Source organism: Leptonychotes weddellii, chromosome 3, assembly GCF_054177405.1.
Source record: "Leptonychotes weddellii isolate Sample4059 chromosome 3, ASM5417740v2, whole genome shotgun sequence".
Taxonomy (NCBI): Eukaryota; Metazoa; Chordata; class Mammalia; order Carnivora; family Phocidae; genus Leptonychotes; species Leptonychotes weddellii.
The window spans coordinates 31780656-31794627 of NC_138371.1; the positions used below are offsets into that span (position 1 = coordinate 31780656).

Consider the following 13972-nt stretch of genomic DNA (forward strand, 5'->3'; position numbering starts at 1 on the left):
GGGGAGCCTGCTTCTCCCTCTGACCCTCTCCTCTCTCATGCTGTTTCTCTCTCGCTTGCTCTCTAATAAGTAAATAAATAAAATCTTTAAAAAATAAAAATAAAAAAAATAAAAAAAAAATAAAAAACTGTTTGATCCTTTATTTCACTTTTGTTTCTCTCTCACCCTCCCTTGTATTGCTACAATGTGTTGGTTATTGGGTTTTTTTTTAAGACTTTATTTTTTTAGAGCAGTTTTAGGTATACAATAATATAGAGAGGAAGGTAGAGATTTGCCATATGCCCTCTGCCCTTACCTACGCCTAGCCGTCCCCATTGTCAACATTATCACAAGCATTGTATATATTTTATTCACGATGAATCTACACTAACACATCATAATCAGTTGAAGCCTATAGTTTATCTTAGGGTTCCCTCTTGGTGTTGTACATCCTAAGGGTTTGGAAAAATGTATAATGACAAATATCTATCATTATAGTATCATACAGAGTATTTTCACTGCCCTAAAAATCTTCTGTGCTCCACCTGTTCATCTGTCTCCCCTGCCCCCTCCCTGACAACCACTGATCTTTTTACTGTCTTCATAGCTTTGCCTCTTCCAGAATGTCATATAGTTGGAATTATACAGTAAGTAGCCTTCTCAGATTGGCTTCTTTCACTTAGTTAAATGCATTTGTGACTCTTCCTTGTCTTTTCATGCCTTGATACCTCATTTCTTTTTAGTACCGAGTAATATTCCACTGTCTAGATATACCACAGTTTATTTCCCCATTCACCTACTGAAGGACATCTTGGTTGCTTCCTAGTTTTGGCGATGTGAATAAAGCTGCCATAAATATCCATGTGCAGATTTTTGTGTAGACATAAGTTTTCAACCCCTTTGGGTAAATACCAAGGAGTGTGATTGCTGGGTCATACAGAAAAGTATACGTTAAGTTTTCTAAGAAACCACCAAGCTGTCTTGCAAAATGGCTGTACCCTTTGGCTTTCCCACCAGCAGTGAATGAGAGCTTTTGCTCCACACCTGTTATTGTTTCAAAATACCTGTCAGAACGATCAACTTGGCCTTTCATTTTATAAAAGAAGTAAATACTGAAACAATGCAAAGGATGAGAAAATTTAAGGATAGTTTTCTCTATCTTTTTGAATATATGATCCCAAATATGATTGGGTTCAGCAAAACAGGCTACTTCATTTATCCTTTTAAAAAAGTGAGATTTTCCATAAAACACATGTAAAAGGCATTTGGATATATTTTGAGATAATTAAAGAAATTTGAATAGGGACTGGCTGTTAGATGACAGTAAAAAATGTTGCTAATTCATATAGATAACTGCTGTGATCACTATTAATCTAGTTTTGTTAAGAAGTTCCTTTTTTTAAGAGAGATACACAGAAGTGTTTTTGGAATTAAATGACCCAATATTAGGGATTTGCTTTAAAAATACTACAACAAAAAAGGATAGATGAAATAAATAAGGCAAAATACTGATAACAATTGAAGCTGAGGGATGGTGGATAAGAAGGTGGAGTACTATTTTCCCTTTGTTGGGGTATGTTTTATATATTTAAAAAAAATAGACAAATCTCTCTGTCTGTCTATCTATCTATCTGTCTGTCTGTCTGTCTCTCTATCTATCTGACAGAGAGACAGACAAACAGAGCACGGTGGGGGCAGAGGGAGAAGCAGGCTCCCCACTGAGCAGGGATCCCAGGACCTGGGATCATGACCTGAGCCGAAGGTAGATGCTTAACCAACTGAGCCACCCAGGCGACCCTATTTATTTTAGAGAGAGATATTTTAGAGAGAGAGAGCATGTACACGCATGGGGGTGGGTAGGGCAGAGGGAGAAGGAGAGAGAGAATCTCAAGCAGACTCCCTGCTGAGCATGGAGCCCAACTCGGGGCTTGATCTCACAACCCTGAGATCATGACCTGAGATAAAATCAAGAGTTGGACGCTTAACTGACTCAGCCACCCAGGCGCCCTGTTTGAAATTTAAAAAAAGAAAGAAAAAGACTATTACTCTTTAAGGCTAAAGAACAAATAAGCTACTTTGAATTCTTCTAGGGAACACAAATGAAGATAACAGACATGGAAATAGTGGTTTGCAAATCATAGGGAACAAAGTTTTTTTTACAAAGTCTGTTCAAAGAATAAAAGAAGACATTTCTTCAAATCTTACCCAGATCATACTGTGATTATTATATGTCAAAAATATATTGATATTCAGAAATGTTCAAATACTAATTCAGGCAGGAATTTCTTTTAAAGCATATAGTTTATAATATCACACTGAAATCATTTTAATATCACTGAAATACTTACCTTTTGAGATTTGGCTCCTTTAAAGAGAGAGGAGTACACCTTCTTCTTCGGCTTGGTGGCTCTACAGATGGATTTTCTGACTTATTTTCAGCTTTAGCAGCATTATTTGAAACAAAACTGGTATTTGTCAAGTCCTGTAGTGTTCTACCACCTGCAAAGAATATTATTTTCACAAATATTTATAAACATATGTAAAGAGAAATGGGATATCCTCATATAGAAATATCAGATATGGGATATTTAGTGGTTTGCAAATTACTGGCAGCAAATTTTTAAACTTAGCAATAATCAAGTTATAATTTTAAATATTACAATAATAGCACTGAAATTATTTGTGAATCAGTTTTTTTCCCCAGCAATGAGAAGAGACTTAAAATTTGAAACAACCTACCAAAGTATACCATAACATTTTTATTCTGAAATCACATATAGGCTGATAAAAATCCTTCACGGGTCAACTCTATTCACAGAATCATACAAATTACTACACATTCATTCAACATTTGTATCAACTGCTTACTCTGTGAAAGGTATCATGAGGAATAGAGAGAAGCAAGATGGCTCACCAGTCCTCTATCATGGACTGTAACTCTAGATTTTTGCACTTCTTTTTAGTATTCCTTTTTCCCGGAATGGCCTTATCCATCAAAATCCTAGTGTTCTCTAACTTGAAAAGATATCTGTACCCCCATGTTCACAGCAGCATTATGTACAAAAGCCAAGACATAGAAACAACCTAAGTGTCCATCGATGGATGAATGGATAAAGTTGTGGGGGGTGTGTGCCTATGTTAATATATGCATATTACTCAGTTATTAAAAAATGAGGAAATCCTACCATTTGAGATAACACATATGGACCTTGAAGGCATTATGCTAAGTGAAATAAGTCATACACAGAAAAACAAATACTGTAGGATCTCACATCAGGAATTTAAAAAAAAAAAAAAATCAAAACAAAAAACCAAAACCCAAACCCAGAAAAAGAGATCAGACTTGTGGTTACCAGAGGTGGCAGAGGGTGGAGAGAGGGGGAAAAAGAGGAAGGTAGTCAAAAGGTACAAACTTCCAGTTATAAGATAAATAAGGACTAAGGTTAAGAGGGGGCACCTGGGTGGCTCAGTTGGTTGAGCATCCAACTCTTGATTTCGGCTCAGGTTGTGATCTCAGAATTGTGAAATCAAGCCCCAAATTGGGCTCCACGCGTGGAGCCTGCTTAGGATTGTCTCTCTCTCTTTTTTTAAGATTTTATTTATTTATTTCACAGAGAAAGTCTCTCCCTCTTCCCCTGCTCTTCAACCCCACCCCTCCCTCTCTAAAAAAAAAAAAAAGTTAAGAGAGTAAACCCCAAGAGTTCTTATCACAAGGAGAAAACTTTTTTTCTTTTTTCTTTTCTGTTTACTTTATCCATCTGACATGATGGATGTTAGCTGAACCTACTGTGATAACCATTTCATAATACATGTAAATCCAACCATCAAGCTGTATGCCTTGAAGTTATACAGTAATATAAATTATTTCTTAATAAAATGGGGAAAAAATTCTAGTATTCTGCATACATATATATTCAAATGTTAGTCTCCCAGTAGAAAATTTTGATTGATATGGGAATGTCCAATGTCACAAAATTTCTAATAATGAAGGAACATCCTTAGGATCCAATGTTTAAGGGGAAAAAATGGGATAACTAATGTTATATATAGCATGCCTTCAGATACATATTTTTAAATTCCATAGATTCAACTCTGTATGCACATGCCAAAATGTTGACTGCAGTTCTTTGGGTGATTGTTTTTCCTCCTATTTTCTGATTTTCTACTTTCAATTTTCTGCAATGAGTATTCTTTTAATAACTGGGGGAAAATAAAAAGTAAACACTAAAGATAAAAATCCTACCTATCCTTTACGGCCTAAAATGCTACCTATTTCATGATGTCTTTGCAGGTTCCTCTTGTCCAAACCCCTCCCCATATATCTGTTAGCACATGTGTGCTTTTATTAGAGCATTCACCACATTTACCACTGTATTTCTTATTTGTTATTTTTAGATACATGTATTCTGAGGAAAGGATTTGGTATTACTTTTTTTTTTTTTTAAAGATTTGTCAGAGAGAGAGAGAGCACAAGCATGGGGAGCGGTAGGCAGAGGGAGAAGCAGGATCCCCACTGAGCAAGAGCCTGATATGGGACTCGATCCCAGGACCCTGGGATCATAACCTGAGCTGAAGGCAGATGCTTAACTGACTGAGCCACCCAGGTGTCCCAGGATTTGGTATTACTTATTTTTTAATCCTCTAAAACACCAAATCAGACAACTTTGGGTAAAGGCCAAATCTGTTTTTTAGGTTATAAATATCCAAGACACTACTCTGTTATCTTCCTAAAATATTAAACTTTCTTTAAATTCCTTTATATTGTTCTACAGTTCAGGCTACACAATTAAATACTGTTCCTAACTCCATAAAAATAGCAGTTACAATAGAAAATACTGGTTAAGTGAAAAAAGACAATACTTTTAAAACTTGGTCACTTCAGCTATTGACCTACCTATTCCTGATTTTTGTGTTCTCTGGTTGAATTTCATCCCTTTCATCTTCTCATGTTCATCATCACTTACTTGAAAGATTGGTGAGCTCTCCATGGCAAAATTTTCTTTTATCATCAGATTTTTACTAGGAGAAATACTCAGAGGTACTGACTCCTCATGCATACTCTTAAAGGAAGAATCTTGTATGTTAGGTGAATAGACCTGAGATAAAGATTGAAACACCTCTTTGTAAAAGTCTGGCTTCATTTTGACAACTCTCTCATTTTCTGAATTTTTTTCCTCACCAGCTTGTCCAGATTCAACTGATATTCCCTGGTCAGTGTCAGATATTATCTGCATTACCTTACGGCTATCTGAAGAAGGATAGACGGTCTTTCTTTTCTTTGATTTAGATGCCGTTTTGTTTACTTTTCTGCCCTGGCACTCTCTTTCTTTTACCACTTCCACAAAAGGGATAGCTCTTTTTTCATTCAGAGTTGTGGAGCTTTCCTTCAGATTCTCCTGTAGGTCCCTATGCTTACCAGGATCAGAATCTGCTTCATTAGTAATATATTTTAAACCTGATTCTAGGGAGACAGACGTCTGTAAAGAATCTGATAACTGCGAAATAGATTTGTTTTTACCTTTTGCAAAAATCTTTGCCTTGCCTGATGATTCTTTCCCATGCTTTTTAACTAGTTTGTAAGGATTTGAAATTTGATCACAATTTTCCTTTTCATTACTATCAATTTCCATAGAGTATCCACTGATGATACCTTGGCATTCAAGTCTTTGTTTAGATATATTTACTTGAAAAGCAAGATCTTTTGTACAGCTTTCTTGATCATGCACATCTTTATCATTATCCCCATATATTTGGTACTTTTCAGAAATTATTTCTGTCTTCCGATTTACTTTCTGCCTAAGTTTCTTATTTATTTTTGATTCATTTTGCTGGGCAGGTTGCGTTTCAGTCACATGCTTTTTCAAACCCAACACATTCTGTGTCTCATAATCATACAAATTTCCATTATTGTGGGTGGAAAGATAAGCTGTTTGTAATTCACTTGTGACTTCTAATTTTTCAGAAATGGTTTCTTTACCTGTTTGGGTTAGGGAAAAGAAGTTACCTTCTTCTGGGTCATACACACCTTTTTTTTTAAACTCATTTACTTGGTTCATTTCCACAATTATTTCTGTCTTCCGACTTACTTTCTGCCTGAGCCTCTTATTTATTTTTGATTCATTTTGCTTTGTAGGTGGCATATCAGTAACATGTTTTTTCACCCCCAAAATGTTTTGAGTCTCATAATGACATAAGTTCCTAACACCTCTGGTGGAAGGATCAGCTACCTGAGACTCATTTGTGTCTTCTAGGTTTTCGGGGATGATTTCTTTTTCCTTTTGCGTTAGAGAATGTAAACTATCTTTTTCTGGGTCATGTATGCCTTTGTCATCATTCTCATATACTTGGTTGATTTTAGAAATTATTTCTGTCTTCCGACACACCTTTTGCCTAAGCTTCTTATCTATTTTTGATTCATTTTGACAAGCAGGTTGCATATCATGGATATGCTTTTCTATTCCCAGAACATTTTGAGTTTCATAATCAAATAGGCTTCCACTATCTTTGGTAGAAAGGGCAGGTATTTGGAATTCACTTGGGCCTTTTATATTTTCAGGGATGATTTCTTTATCCTTCTGGGTTAGGAAGAAAGAACTACCCTTTTCTGGGAAATATACATTCTTGTCATTATCTAAATGATTCGCTTCAGAAATTATTTCTGTCTTCCGATTTACTTTCTGCCTAAGATTCTTATGAACTTTTGATTCATTTTGCTGAACAGGGTACACATCAGTGATCTGCTTTTGCAAATCCAACACATTTTGGATCTCACAATCACACAGGTTTCCATTATCAATGGTGGAAAGAGCAGGTTTTTGAAACTCATCTGAAACTTTAAGGTTTCCAGAGACGGCTTCTTTATCCTCATGGGTTTGGAAGGAAAAGTTACCTTTTCCTGGGCCGTGCACATCTTTAGCAGTATCCCCATATGCTTTGTTTGTTTCAGAAATTATTTCTGTCTTCCGATTTACTTTCTGTCTAAGCTTCTCATTTATTTTTGATTCATTCTGCTGAGCAGGCTGCGTATCAGTGACATGCTTTTTCAAATCTGACATATTCTGGGCCTCATAATCACATAAACTTTCATTACCTTTGGTGGAAAGATCAGCTGTTTGAAATTCACTTGTGACTTCTAGGTTTTCAGAAGTGCTTTCTTTATTCTTTTGGTTTGAGAATAAGTTACCTTTTTCTAACTTAGGAATCACAAATGTCTGTCTAGAAGCTTTACTTTTATGATAAGCTAAAGAACTCTGACCCATATCAAATTTACTCTCCTGCTGGAATTTATCTGAACTTTGGGAGAAAGAGTATGCTTCCTCTTGCTCATTTGTTACATGTATTCTTTTCTTTCTTTTATTACACTGTGTACTTTGTCTGTCGTCTTGATCAAAGCCATTATGAAGGGTTACTTTCTTCAGTATGTTCAACTGAATCATCTGCTCAGTACTGAAAATAAAATCTGGATCTTCTGAATCCCCTTTGCCATTTAAGACAACTGATCTTTTTTCTGGTCCATTTTCAACCTTTTCGTCAATATTGATATCTGAACTATTTTTAAATTGTCTCTTTGATCTTTCTCTCTTTTTTTCAGAGCTTGAATCTTTCACTTTTCTGAAAGTTTTTATTTCACAATCATTTGATTTTTTATTGTTTTTATTTTTAGTCCCTGTTGAAACTGTAACAATTTTGCTTACTTCACTAGCAGTTAAATCCATGTCAGCATCATACACAGTTTTCTGCAACTGAAAGTCATCACTACCCTCAAATGGATTCATGTACTCTGCAGTAGGTTCACTTGTAGACTCCGATGAGTCAGGAAGGCACTGTATATTTCCTTGCATTTTAATATTCTTTTCATTAGTATGATCATTTATTTCATTATTCCAATTTAATTCTGGATTTGAAATGTGTTGTTGATCTAAGTCTGTCCCATGAGAACTGTCAACAGAAGGATTATTTTTTTCCTGAGATGATTCATGTTTTTTCCTTTCCGTTACTTTACTGAGAGATGGTTTCTCCTTTCCGTGGCTGATTGACTGGGCATTTTTCATCTCACTCATTGGAGAACTCATGGAATTTTGGTCTGAATGGAAATGACTTTCTATAAAATAAAGGGAAAGAAAATTCGGAAATAAGTAATGACAAGGAATTTGTTATTTTAAACAAATAAGATTAAAAATCAAGCTGTTTCACAGAAAGGATTCTGACAATGTGTTCTGTTCAGACACTTAGAAAGAATCTACGCTGATAAAAATAAAGTAGAATGATCAATGTATTCAGACATTTTACATGTGTATCTATGGAAAATATATACTAAGAATTCACTCTGCCTTGGCCCCAACAGTAGAGTATAGCTGACAGTAGAGCCATTAACATATATTTCTAAGTGGGAGAAGGCCAGCAACTGAACCCAAATAACAGTGATGACTCTGATAAGGATTACTATCAAAAGGCTATCAGCAGGCAGCTAAAGTTTATATAAAATTATATATACACACATAAATTTTTATAAAGGAAAAACAATTCTACGCTCTAAATGAAATGTACTTCTCGCTCCATAATCCAAGCTGCAAATCTATGATAAATACATCAGCCAGACTCCCCTGAAGGATTATTATTTTAGAAATAACCACGTAAATAAAACATAAGTGTCATCATTTTCTCTGGCTCAACCATTATCCAGGCTCAAGTTTTTGCTTTGGCTATAGATTTTGTGACATAAAATCTATTTAGGCCCCCAATTTTTTTGTCTATGAAAAGAAGATGAAACTAAATAAATATATGGTATTTTTCAATTTGTAAGCTAATAAGATAACAAGAAAAGCTCTTTAGGTGTACTCATTTCTAAATACTGCTCACAGAATAACAGCATTAGACCACTGTGGACCAGACATTTGTCAGCATGTTTACTTAAAAATTAAATTTTTTAACAGCAGTTTTAAATAGTGGAAGTTAGCAAGTCTATAACATAAGAGATCTAACTTATTAACTGTTTATACACCATGGGCCTCAAGAAAAAATCTGATGAATGTAACTTTTTAATACTAATATTCAAAACTAATTTTAAAAATTTCACCTTTGGGAAGGATATCAACAATAGAAAAAATATCCCGGGATCATCTAAACCACACATATCGTGATTATTTTCTCTAAGAAATAACAATTCCAAGTTATACTGACTTGATAAAGGTTGTCTTGTTGATACTGAAGAGGGAATATCAGGTGATATCTTTGATATAACATTGTCATCATCTTTATCTTTATCATCATCATCATCATCATTTGAAGTTAATGGAACCCTAAAGGCAAGTGGAAATGAATGAGGAATTTTGTATTTTACAAAAATTATTTAGAAAATTACATGGATAGTTCTTTTTATATTCCATTTATTTAAGATCTAACTACAAACCCACTCTGGTATCTTTTTATGTTCAATGAAGACAATTATAGGTAGGAAAGAGATAGTTTCTAATAGTTTAGAACCTGAAATAAAACAGGAATGCTTCTTACCCCCATATCCCCAGTGGCCTCAAAAAGATATAACTGATATAATCACTGGTTGGGCCATTAGGATAATAATACTAATAAAATGAATTAACTTCAAACATACTTATAAATACTCATATATAGTATTTATACCTTTCTTACAATTAATTTTATGGAATACCAAAACTGTCTCTAGTTTGAAACAAGTACAATTGTATGTAAAGTTACGTGTGAAGTAAAGTTTGCTATGTTTACAAAAGGCATACATGTAAACTAAAGCCATATTCTTGAAGTAGGTAAATCTATTTGGTGGGTGGGTGGGGGGGATGGACACAGAAACCCACAGAAATAATTAAACTGACCTTGAATTCAAAGAATGAGGGTTAATATCCCTCAATGATAAAGATTTTGCCCTGAATGCCAAACATATCACAGATACTTAAAAATTATTGATAATGATAACAATAACTATTGACAAATATTTGTTAAAAATTTAAAGGCAACTATTAGTAGAATAGCCATTGGGAGGAAATTTCTATGTCACTTGAAGAAACAGTTAACAAAAATAAACACATAGGAGAGAGATTCTGCTTCTGATAATGGAAAAAGAGCTATTTTTGAATCAGCCCTATCAAACATAATGATGATAAATTCTGGATAAAATATTTTTAAATTACCTGAAGTAACTGGAGAGTAAACAAAAAGCAAGTAAATAATAAAGGGGTGTTAACACTTAAAAAAAGGTGAGTTTACAACCTCAGCCATGCCACATTTTTAAAAAGTTAGAAATCAATATTCTTACTGATTTAAGGTAAGAGTTAAGGACAATTAAAACAGCTGCAAAAGTGTGTTTGATGGGGGGAAATAACAGGAGAGGTAGAGAGGGGAGTCCCAAATTTTGTGTGTAAACTCCCCTGCCCCCCGCCCCCCGCAAGTCTCTGGCTAACCCACAGATCATATATATGTGAGGAAGATTCCAACCAGCCCAGCTAAGGATAAAAGAACCAAAAGGAGATTTCATATGTTGCCCCCTACAGGGAAATAATAAGTTTGAGTTCAGATAAGGTAACTGCCTACTAAAATAAAAACATCAGGGGTGCCTGGGTGGCTTAGGTCATGATCTCAGGGTACTGGGATCAAGCCCCGCATTGGGCTCCCTGCTCAGCAGGGAGTCTGCTTCTCCCTCTCTCTCTGCCCCTCTCCCTGCTTGTGTGCTCTCTTTCTCACTCTCTCTCAAATAAATAAAATCTTTAAATAATAAATAAATAAAATAAAAACATCAACCTTGTTGGAGGAACACACCTGAATCCAGACTTTCTACAACATTCACTCACAATATCCAGGATACAATCCAATATTATTCAAAATATAAAGTGTTAGGAAAAAGTGTTCAAACTCAAGAGAAAAAGATAACCAATAGAGAATGCTCCTGATATAAAATGCTCATGAAAATATGCTCAATATGAAAATATTGAGCATGAAAGTATTCTCAATATCATTAATCATCAGGGAAATCCAAATCAAAACCACAGTGAAATACCACTTCATACCAACTAGATGACTATCATCAAAGGATAGATCATAACAAGTGTTGGTGAGGATGCAAAGAAACTAGGACCTACTAGTTTGCTGATGGAAATGTAAAACAATGCAGCAGCTTTGTAAAACGGTTTGGCGGTTCCTCCCAAAGTTAAACATACAGTTTTATGACTCAGCAATTCTACTTGTAGGCATAAACTGAAAACTATGTCCACACAAAAGCTTTTACATGAATGTTCAAAGCACCATTGCTCATAATAGCCAAAAAGTAAAATAGCCAAATGTTCATTACCTGATGAATGGATAAACAAAATATGGTATATGCAAACAACAGAAAATTATTCAGTCATAAAAAGGAATGAAATACTAATACATGCTATAAAATGGATGAAACTTGAAAATGTTATGCTCTGTGAAGGAAGCCATACAGAAAAGGCCACTTATTGTGTGATTCCATTCATATGGAATGTCCAAAATAGGCAAATCCATAGAGACAGAAAGCAGATTAATGATTGCCAGGGGATGGAGAAGAGGAGAAGGGAAGTGACTGTGAATGAATATAGGCTTTCTTTCTGAAGTGATGGAAATATTCTGGAATTAGTGGTGAGGATTGCACAATTTTGTGAATATACTGAAATCCACTGTACACTTTAAAAGGATGCACTTCATGTTATGACAAACTTTGTTATGTGAATTATACCTCAAATTTAAAAAATAAGTGGAAGAAAGGAAATAAAGAGCAGAAACCAATGAAATATGAAATGGAAGAAAAATTGACAATACTATAGCCAGCTTGATAAATTAAAAAAAAAGGAGATACAAATTACCAATATCAGGGATGAGAGAAAGAACCCCACTACAGATGTCACAGGCATTGAAAGAATAATAACAGCATATTATAAACAACTTTATATACCAATAAATATGACTGCCTAGATGAAATGGATGATTTTCTGGAAAAACAAGTATTTTCTAAATTGATTGAAAAGAAACAATCCGAAAAGCCCCATATTTATTTAAGAAATCAAATTAATAATTAAAAACTCAGGCCCAAATTACTTCTCGTTAATTCTTTCAAACACATGAGGAAGAAATACCAGTTGCACAAACTCTTTCATAAAATGGATAAAGAGGGAATACTTCTTATCTTGTTTTACAAAGCCAGCACAACTCTTATTAAAACTCATCAAAGAGGGGTGCCTGAGTGGCTCAGTCGGTTGGGCATCTGCCTTCAGCTCAGGTCATGTTCCCAGGGACCTGGTATGGAGTCCCGCGTTGGGCTCCCTGCTCAGCTGGGAGTCTCCCTCTGCCCCTCCCTCCCACTCATGCACACACACTCTCTGTCTCACAAAAATAAATAAAATCTTAAAAAAAAAAACTCATCAAAATATGGTAAGATTATAGACCAATATCCCTTAAAAACACAGACAAAAAATTTTTTAAAAAGTTATCAATTCATAACATTAATATATAGTAAGAATAATACACTATGACCAAGTGGAATTTATTTGAGAGATATAAATTTGGTTTAACGCAAATTGAAGTCACCACATTAACAGACAGGTGAAGTATATCTCAATTTTTTTAAAAAGTAAGTAAAATAAAGGAAATAATAAAGAGCAGACACCAATGAAATATGAAATAGAAGAAAAACTGAGAAAAAACATTGATGAAACCAGATATAAAGGGGAAAGTCATGATTCTCTCCACAGATACAAAAGAAAAATTTTATAAAATTCAATACAAATTCATTATAAAAACACTGAGCAAACCAGAATAAGAAATGAATGTCTTTCTTCAACTTGCAAAAAGGTGCTAACTTTTCAAAAGAAAAGACAGAAGCCACAGACAATAAAATAATACCTTTAAATTTCTAAAAGTAATTCCCAACCTAAAATTTTATAATTGCAAACATACTCTTTAGAATTGAAGATGAAATAAGTATGCTCCCAGAAAAACAAAAGCTGAATGAATGCATTGCCAGGACCTGCACTGAAAAAAATAATGAAGAATTTCTTTCAGCAGAAGGAAAATTATCTTTAAAAGAAATATCAAAATGAAGGAAGCTTATTTGTGAATTTTACCTCAATAAAGCAGGGGAAAACAACTGTGAATGGGTATGCAATTAAAAAATGCAGGAAGCAGGGCGCCCGGGGGGCTCAGTTGGTTAAGCATCTGCCTTCGGCTTGGCCCTGATCCCAAAGTCCTGGGATAGAGCCCAGGGTCAGGCTCCCTGCTCAGCAGGGAGTCTGCTTCTCCCTCTGACCCTCCCCCTTCTTGTGCGCGTGCACGCTCTGTTTCTCTCTCACTCTCTTTCAAATAAATAAAATCTTTTAAAAAAATGCAGGAAGCAATATGAAAAAATAGAAAACTTAAGTAGGTAATTTAAATGAATCTTGACTACACAAACAATGAAAGTAGTAATTTGTGGGATTAAAATACATGTATTAAAGAGTTAAAAAAATCTAAGGATGAATGTTGCTATCACTAGAGTAGGAACAGTAGAAGAAAACAAGTTAATAGATAAAAAAAATTAAATAATGGAAAATATTTTATTTAGAGAAAAAAGAATATAAAACAAGTTGCTCAAATAGAAAATAATGAGATGGCACATACAAATCCAATTATACTGTCAATGATATTAAATGCAAACATACTAAATATTCTAATTAAAAGAGATGTTACAATGAATTCATTTTTTTTTAAAAAAAGAACTTATATGCATTTTAAATATAACAGAGTTTGAAAGTAAAGTTACAGAAAAAGATAAACCAGGGAAATGTTCTATCAGACAAGTAGACTTTAAAGCAAGAATCATTTCTAGAAATAATTCATACTGGTAAACAAGTCATCAGGAAAACAAATCAATCCTAAACTTATATGCATCTACTAACAACTTTAAAATACATAAGGTAAAAATTGACAAACTAAAAGGGAAATAGATGATTCCATAATCATAGTGGGAGAC

The 13972-nt window shown here is 34.4% G+C and overlaps 1 protein-coding gene across 2 annotated transcripts in view; it reads right to left on the reverse strand.

The window, feature by feature from the left end:
• The window catches only part of SGO2 (shugoshin 2), a 39518-nt gene that overhangs the window by 5783 nt on the left and 19763 nt on the right, over window positions 1–13972 (reverse strand). For both annotated transcript variants that reach the window (XM_081815339.1, XM_081815340.1), the window contains 3 exons: window positions 9160–9278; window positions 4874–8080; window positions 2328–2478 (listed from right to left, as the gene is read on the reverse strand). In XM_081815339.1, coding sequence (XP_081671465.1) covers window positions 2328–2478; window positions 4874–8080; window positions 9160–9278 — 3477 coding nt within the window. The remainder of the gene's footprint in view (window positions 1–2327; window positions 2479–4873; window positions 8081–9159; window positions 9279–13972) is intronic.